Source organism: Octopus bimaculoides, chromosome 5, assembly GCF_001194135.2.
Source record: "Octopus bimaculoides isolate UCB-OBI-ISO-001 chromosome 5, ASM119413v2, whole genome shotgun sequence".
NCBI classification, from domain to species: Eukaryota; Metazoa; Mollusca; class Cephalopoda; order Octopoda; family Octopodidae; genus Octopus; species Octopus bimaculoides.
The window spans coordinates 9431953-9440832 of record NC_068985.1 but is presented as its reverse complement, the minus strand read 5'-3'; the positions used below and the strand labels follow the sequence as shown (position 1 = coordinate 9440832).

The 8880-nt window shown below is 39.9% G+C and overlaps 1 protein-coding gene across 1 annotated transcript in view; it reads left to right on the top strand.

Moving 5' to 3' along the window:
* Positions 1-8880, top strand: part of LOC106877294 (WD repeat and FYVE domain-containing protein 3) — a 293546-nt gene that overhangs the window by 243115 nt on the left and 41551 nt on the right. Inside the window, exons 37-42 of the mRNA XM_052968010.1 lie at positions 302-499; positions 2093-2153; positions 4035-4156; positions 5104-5305; positions 6588-6659; positions 7973-8198. Of these exons, the coding sequence (XP_052823970.1) occupies positions 302-499; positions 2093-2153; positions 4035-4156; positions 5104-5305; positions 6588-6659; positions 7973-8198 (881 nt within the window). The remainder of the gene's footprint in view (positions 1-301; positions 500-2092; positions 2154-4034; positions 4157-5103; positions 5306-6587; positions 6660-7972; positions 8199-8880) is intronic.

Sequence of the window (8880 nt, the reverse complement as noted above, 5' to 3'; positions counted from 1 at the left end):
CCTCTCTCTCTCCCTACTCTCTCTCTCTCCCTACTCTCTCTCTCCCTACTCTCTCTCTCCCTACTCTCTCTCCCTACTCTCTCTCTCTCCCTACTCTCTCTCTCTCTCTCCCCCTACTCTCCCTCTCCCTACTCTCCCTCTCCCTACTCTCTTTCCCCTCTCTCTCTCACATGTTTACTGTAGCCAACACTCTTCTGTTGGTCATCTCCCTCTACCAGCTCAAAGGATGCAAATTATCACCACAGTATTACCAACAACAACAACAAATACACATTGGAACCCCTTTCTCTTGTACTTCCAGATGGAGGAGACTGGTGCCTGGCTCAATGATTACCCTGTAACCCTCATGCAATTCCTGCTCTTTCTCTATCACAATCAAACTGATTTTGCCCAAATGTGCAGCTCTGCTGATTTTATTTCCGCACTTGCAGCGACCCTTTTCCCACACAAATTACCTGACAGTGACAGTGATGTAACAACACCTGTTGATGAATTCAAGGTGAGTTTCTTCAGATGATTTCTTACCTGTGCTTTAGTTTTTGATTTGATTTCCGTTGGAGAGAATATAAAAGTATAAATATTAGCAAAGATGAAGTCATTGAACAGAACTATGACCAGAGGTAATTCTAAGTGCCACCATTCGGATTTCTTTTATTCATTACCATATTTTCCTGTATACAAGTCAAATTTTTCAGGTGAAAAAAGGTAGGTTGACTTCATTTACATTGGACAGACAGGTGTCCTCACCTTGTTTGTTGTTATCACAACGTTTCATCTGATGTACTCTCCTGCCTTCATCAGGTGTTCTGGTGGAATTTTGAACCCAACCCTTTATCTGACTAAAGAGGTAATATTGTGACAGGAGGAGATGTTGAAAAATCGGGTATAGCTGATCATGTATGGAAAAACAGAGACCACCTCTCCCTGTGGAATGAATTTAAAATAATAGAGAGAGAACACCACTGGAAAATACGAAAACTAAAAGAAGCAGCACATGTGCTAGGACACAATAACCTCCTAAGCAAACCGAGTAGCATATGGGAACTGGTATTACAGAAGGATAGAAAAATATTAGGTTCATAAGCCCTAAAATTCACTCAATAATTGCCCATGGGCATATAGTGTAGTGATTAAGAGTGCCGGCTACTAACCTCAAGATTCTGGGTTCAATCCCAAGCAGTGACTTGAATAAATGATAATAATAATAGCATCAGCAAAAAATACCTTAGGAATGAGAAAAGAGTACCCCATTGGTCAAATAAAGGGGTGGGTTCAAAATTCCACCAGATGAAGGCTAAGGAGCACATCAACCAAAACGTTGCAGTAACAGCAAAGATGAGGACACCTATCCGTCCATTGTAAATAACATACTTAATTCATCTCAAAAATATAGAAGAGTAGGTCAACATTTTTGCAGGTTTGGAAAGAGTGATGATGTCTGGATGTTTACACCTTATGTTTACATATATATACTATGTGAGCTTGTATGCCGGAAAACATGGTATTCATCATCATCATGACTACCACCACCACCAACACTTATCTGAAGCTATATATATATATATATATATATATATATATATATATATATATATTGGCTTAGGCAAGATTTTTTTAGGAAGACTGGCAGTTGCTCATTGCAAGGAAGTCTCCTGTTTTTATGTCGCCAATGTTTATCTTGACCAGTGGTTCTTAACTGGGGTCCATATAACCCTTGCAGATCCATATAATCCTTGGGAATCCATATCAGATTTTGTTGTTAAAATTTATCTCCAATAAACTGGTATCATCCGTACAATACACAAGGTATTTTAACATTTTTTGTATACAATTCCTAATAATATTGATGTTAGGAAAGGCATCTTTGGCATTAGGAAGGGCATCTTTGGCATTAGGAAGGGCATGCAGCTGTAGAAACTTTGCCAGATCAGATTGGTGCCTGGTGCAGCCATCTGGTTCACCAGTCCTCAGTCAAACCGTCCAACCCATGCCAGCATGGAAAGCAGATGTTAAACGACGATGATGATGATATATATATGTATATATATATATATTTCATATTTGTTCTGTTTTTTTTTTATTTTCTCCCTAGCCATTTCCTGAATGTGATTCCAGCATTGTCTATGTGAAGACTCCAGAGAAGCATTATAACAGTAAGTAGTTGATGGACAGACCAAGTCTGGCATCTCTTAATTTACCAAATTTCAGAGCAGCAACTATTCTTCTGCAAGACAGTGTCAACTCCACACCCATTCACTCACTCAGTCACCCGACTACCCAGATCTTTCATCCAATCACATATACCCTCTTTCACTTTTTCCTTCACTCATAAAATCATTCAATCTCTCTCTTTTTCTGTCTGTTTGTCTCTTTTTCTGTCTGTCTGTCTCTTTTTCTCTCTCTTTCTCCCTCTCAGTCTGTCTGTCTGTCTGTCTGTCTCTCTTTCTCTCAGCCTCTATGTCTGTCTGTCTGTCTATCTCTCTTTCTCTTTCTCTCTTTCTCCCGCTCAGTTGCTCTCTCAGTCTCTGTGTCTATCTGTCTGTCTGTATGTCTGTCTGTCTGTCTCTTCCTCTCTAGTTGCCGGGTCTTCTGAATCACAGCATATCTCCAAATTGATTTGGGAGACGACAAACTGAAAGAAAGCCTCTTGTCTGTGTGTGTGTGTGTGTGTCTGTTTGTCCCTCACCACTCCTTAACAACTGGTATTATTTGTCTTTACATCCCTGCAACTTAGTAGTTCAACAAAAGAAACTGATAGAATACGTACCAGTCTTAAAGTGTAATAAATGCTGGGGTTGATTTATTTGACTAAAATTCACTTCGAGGCAGTGCCCCAGCATGGTCACAGTCTAATGACTGAAATAAGTAAAAAGACAAAGGTAATTAAATGAAATGCAGATACTTTATAAAGGATATTTTTTTATTTTTCATCCAGTGTTTTAAATCTGGGTTGTGTCCCCATTAATAGGGGTGGCCAAATGTAACTCAGTGCCATAGCAACCACCATCTCGCCCTCTTGCCCGGTTTTGGGCATCTTCCCTTTTCAAACCAACCCTCCCAATCTCCTCCTCCACCTGTCCCCTCCACCTTTTCCTTGATCTATCTCACTTTCGTGCTCCATTTACCTCAAATGCAATCACCCTCCTCAGAACATGCCCTTCATCCCTCCTCAACACATGCCCTTCATCCCTCCTCAACACATGCCCTTCATCCCTCCTCAACACATGCCCTTCATCCCTTCTCAACACATGCCCTTCATCCCTCCTCAACACATGCCCATGCCAGCTCACTCCATTCGCCCTTGCCAACCATTCTACCGATTCCTCCAACCCCAGCATCCCCATCAAATCCTCAGTCCACCTCCTATCAAACAGCTTCACTCCACTCATTTCTCTCACCATTGCTCTCTCAGCCCTTCTCAAAACTACCATCTCTCTCTCTCTCCCCCAGACACCATATGTCCCTCCCATACACCATTGCAGCTCTCACACAACTCTTATGGATCCTTCCTTTCATCTTTTATGAGAACCTTTTCCCTTATAACAACGTTCCACATTTCCTGAACTTCACCCAGCTGCTTCTCATTCACCTCTTACATCCACCCTATTTCCCAAATAACAAAATCCTCTCACCGTTTCCACCTCGTCACATAGCATTCCCCCTGGTTCCGCCAGCCCTCCAGCTTCTTTCTCACATCTTCCACAAACAAGCTTATATAAGCTTATTAATCCTCTACTGCGAAAGATACTAATCTCTGCAAGATACCAGTTGACTGCTCTGGTGTTCTTGGGAATTTGAAGTTCCTCTTTATAAAGTAGTGCAGACTATAAGAGATTCTGGGCCATCAGTGTCTGGAAAGTCAGTGTTTTACCTTTGTTGCTTCTCTTCATTTCTTTGAACACCTCAAATATTATACAGGAATCTCCTATTTTTTGCAAACAGTCTTAAATTTCACACTGTAATAGTAATACATTTAGATTTTTCTTGCACTTTCTCTCAAATTCTAATATCTTGATGTCCCAAAATACTTTCAGGTTTCCTCACTGGTCATGCAGCAAGAAAATTTGTGATCGACTTTTTACGAACAATCGTGGTGGACAGTTTCTCTCAACCCAACACAAATCGATCTAACACTGTCGTCGATCTTGTTTTAGAAGTAAGTTTAACTGTTTTGGTAAAGTTCCTTTCAGTTGGACTAAGTTTGTATGTCTTGTGACAGAGATGAGAATTGCAATGTTTTGTGAGAAGCCATTCATCATGATTATGTTTTTATGTCTGCTTCTAGATATGAAAGTTGGGGCAGTTGTGGTCATGTGGTTAAGAACTTAGCTTCTCAATCATGTGGTTTTCGGTACAATCTCACTGCGTGGCACCTTGGACAAGTGTTTCTTACTGTAGTCCTGGGTTGACCAAAGCCTTGTGAGTGAATCTGGTTAGTGGAAACTGAAAGAAGCCCACTGTATACATGTGTGTGGGGGTTGGTGGATGAGACCTTATCTTCACAATGTGTGATTGTTGTAAATGAACGACATTCCTTTCCAATATTCTGCAAAAGCATATCTGCCCATGAAGAAATACTTACCTTGCTTGGAAACAATAAAGGGTCGGTTACAACTACCATGAACCTCAATGTGATCTGGTTTGGAAAATTTGAGAAATTATTGTCAATCTCTTGCTACTATTTACGTGTACTTGTGGTGGAACTCACATGGGGTGGGTTTAGCTGGCTGCAAGCAGCAAGTTCACTACTTGCAAATGCTGATCATGTCAGATGGTTGGTTGCAGTTGAGGCTGTAATGGATACCCCTCACCCCAGTTCCACTGCTAAAGTCTATTCACATAGGGGCCTGATTGTACTTCCATGTTTGCCTTTGCTGTCACCAGCCATGTCTTCAGTTGTGCCAGTCTGGGAAGAGAGCTGGGTTAACTCCCTTGTAAATGCATTCTCCCAGTAGCTGACAGAAAATATGGTTGAGTCACACTTGAAGTTTCATGAGTAGAGCTTGTTACAGAGAGTAAAATGGACGTAAGTTGACTATCTGAGTCTTTCATTTACATTACCATTTCCTAATGTTTCTTTTTTTAATTTCATTTCCCCTCCAGGCAATGCCTGAACATGCCTTAAGGGCTCAGCAGCGAGAATATCAGACTGAGATTATCAAGACTCTGATGGACCATCTTTTGGCTGCGGACGTACTCCTTGGAGAGCAGGCTGCCTTACCCATAGCACTGGGAGGAAGCTATGTTAATATGGCCAACAATGTCTTCTATTTTGCTAGTCGTGTAGTTGATAAATTGTGGCAGGGTAAGTATCACTGGTCTCATCATTGTCGTTGTAGATCTTTCTTTTTTAGGCCCAGGTCAGCTCTGATCAAGTTGATCTGCGATCAAAGTTATTCCAGCCATGACCATTCCAGAAAACTACTTAATCGTAAAACTACTTAAGGCGTAGGAGTGGCTGTGTGGTAAGTAGCTTGCTTACCAACCACATGGTTCCGGGTTCAGTCCCACTGCGTGGCACCTTGGGCAAGTGTCTTCTTCTATAGCCCCGGGCCGACCAAAGCCTTGTGAGTGGATTTGGTAGACGGAAACCGAAAGAAGTCTGTCGTATATATGTATGTATATATATATATGTGTGTGTGTGTATATGTTTGTGTGTCTGTGTTTGTCCCCCCAACATCGCTTGACAACTGATGCTGGTATGTTTACATCCCTGTAACTTAGCGGTTCGGCAAAAGAAACCGATAGAATAAGTACTAGGCTTACAAACAATAAGTCCTAGGGTCGATTTGCTCGACTAAAGGCGGTGCTCCAGCATGGCCACAGTCAAATTACTGAAACAGGTAGAAGAGTAAAGGAGTAATCTCTTGGCAATAAATAATCTCATTGAATGTCTAAATGCTTGAGATGTGTCATTATTACAATTGTAATTATATAGTGTACAATCTCAATAACGGTTTCAAATTTTGGGACAAAGACAGCAAGTTTGTGGGTGAGTTGATTACACCAACCGTAGTGCTCAACAGGCACTTATTTTATCAACCTCAAAAGGATGAAAGGAAAAGTTGAACTCAGTGGAATTTGAGCTGAGAATGTAAAGATGGACGAAATGTCGCTAAGCATTTTGCCCAGCATGCTAATGATTCTGCCAGCTCATTGCCTTTGTACAATCTTAATAATAAGATTATTATTTTATTGTTTCACTTAGGCATAGTGATACTAATAAGGTGGTGTTAGAACTCGGTATGCATATCTTTCAGAACAAAGTGTCATTTGAGTATAGAGCAGTAATAAGAAATTAAAATGATAAAGGAATGAGTGATTATTCCATGAAGTTCATTAGCTTACAGCTGTTTCTGCCACAAGATGCAATGAACTCATAGTTGAATGCTTCTCTATTACCTGGCGTGCTAACGATTTGGCCAGGTCGTCACCTTGAAACTTGTGAACAAATTAAAAAATGCTTTTGTTTGCTAGTGATTTTGAAGACAATGTAAATTTTCTGGTGTAACATTTTGGAAGAATTTTTGTTTTATCATAACTTGAATAAAAAAATGTTTAAAACTATGATGTTTGTGTATTTGTAGGTGTTTTCACTCGAGAATCCAAAGAGGTTTTTGAGTTTGTCAGTAAATTGATTTCCCAAGCTAAGAGGAAGGGTAAGCAACCTGTTCTTATTTGTAGAGTTTACTTTCAAAACCAGTATAAATGCATATTTGGTCGATTTCACGATAACCATTAAAACTCAATCTGCTGCAAGCTGCTGGCTTCATGCACCTGAAATGTTTTTCAGTCAAACTGGGATAGATGCCATATAAACAGGAAGCGAATCTTAGTCTTCCAATCAAAATCAGATATATTCAAGTTGTTGTTTCAGACAATTACTCAAAAGTCATTCTGATGCATAGATCTGGTTTTGGAAGTAAGCTCTTCATTTATTTTTTGATTTGTTTTTCATTTTTTGTAGTTTTCTAAATGAATTAGTTTTTTGGGTATTCTATGTATGTGAGTATATGTATGTCAAAATGTGAATCATGTGAATCATATATGTATATCAAAATGTGAATCATGTATGTATATCAAAATGTGAAGGCATCTGGCTTGGTAGTTTGGGCATTTGGTTCACGTTCATAAGGATGTGGGTTCGATTCCCAGTGGTGTATTGTGCTTTTGAGCAAGATACTTTATTTCACGTGACTCCAGTCCACTCAACTGGCAAAAATGAGTTGTACCTGTATTTCAAAGGGTTTTCCTTGTCATATTTTGTCAAGCTGAATCTCCCTGAGAACTACATTAAGAGTACACATAGGTGCAGGAGTGGCTGTGTGGAAAGTAGCTTGCTTACCAACCACATTGTCCCAGGTTCAGTCCCACTGCATGGTACCTTGGGCAAGTGCTTTCTACTATAGCCTTGGGATGACCAAAGCCTTGTGAGTGGATTTGGTAGACGGAAACTGGAAGAATCCCGTCGTATATGTGTGTGTGTGTGTATATATATATATATATGTGTGTGTGTGTGTGTATGTTTGTGTGTGTATATGTTTGTGTGTCTGTGTTTGTCCCCCCCAACGTCATTTGACAACCAATGCTGGCGTGTTTACATCCCCCATAACTTAGCGGTTCGGCAAAAGAGACTGATAGAATAAGTACTAGGCTGACAAAGAATAAGTCCTGGGGTCGATTTGCTTAACTAAAGGCGGTGCTCCAGCATGGCTGCTGTCAAAATGACTGAAACAAGTGAAAAAATAAATGACTGTCTGTGGAGTACTCAACCAGTTACATGTTAATTTCACAGGGAGAGTGTTCCATTGATCGGATGAACTGGAACCCTCATTGTCATGGCCGAGAGAATGTCAGTTTATTTCAAAATTGTCAGATATTTTCCTTTCTGCGTTTTCTGTCAAAACCATTTAAATGTCTTTATTTGCTCCATGTTTACTTTAACCAAACTATAATATTTCTCGTTTTGCAGCATCAGGACTTTCATTGGATTCCATCTACCGATGCTTGAACCGAACGATACTTTTCCAGTTATCACGTACCATCGACAACGTAGCTGCTCAAACTAGTGTGTTAGATGCCCTCCACAAACTTACCAATAATCGAAGTCTGGTGTTTGGTGTCAGCAATGTCGACCAAGAATTTCTTGGCTGTCTGAGTTATTGTCTTTTACAACTGACTGATGATCCAGTTCAAAGGTAACGAAATTCTGTTCCTTATTATTTTGTTTCTTTGTTTAAATTTAATTTATCATCATCATCAGTGAATGTCCATTTTCCATGCTGGCATGGGTGAGACAGCTTGAATAGAACTGATAAGCTGGAGAGATGTACTAGACTCCAGTCTGATTTTGGCTTCGTTTCTATGGCTGGATTTCCTTCCTAATGTCAGCCACTCCAAGAGTGTAGTGGGTGCACTGTCATAAACATGAACTGGCTGATTTGGTAAAGCCACTGCACTGTTAAAACATAGGTCATGTGTTCAAATCCACCTTTGTGTTTCTTGATAGAATATTTTAAACTACCTACATGGCCATGTTTTGCCTAATTACCAGGAATCAGAACCATATTGAACAATGTTAATTGTGAAACTCTGGTATTTCATCCAGGAGGGAGAAATCTCTTTCGGTTATTCTACATAATTAATAAGAACCAAATTATGAGCTGTTACGGGATTTTAGGCATGGTTGTAAGGTTAAGAAGATTAAGAGATTCATTTCACAACCACTTGGTTTCAGGTTCAGTCCCATTTCATGGCAGGTTGAGCAAGTATTTTCTATTATAGCCCTGGGCCAACCAAAGCCATGTCAGTGAATTTGATTGATTGAAACTGAAAGGAGCACATCATATATACATACATATATATATATATATATATATA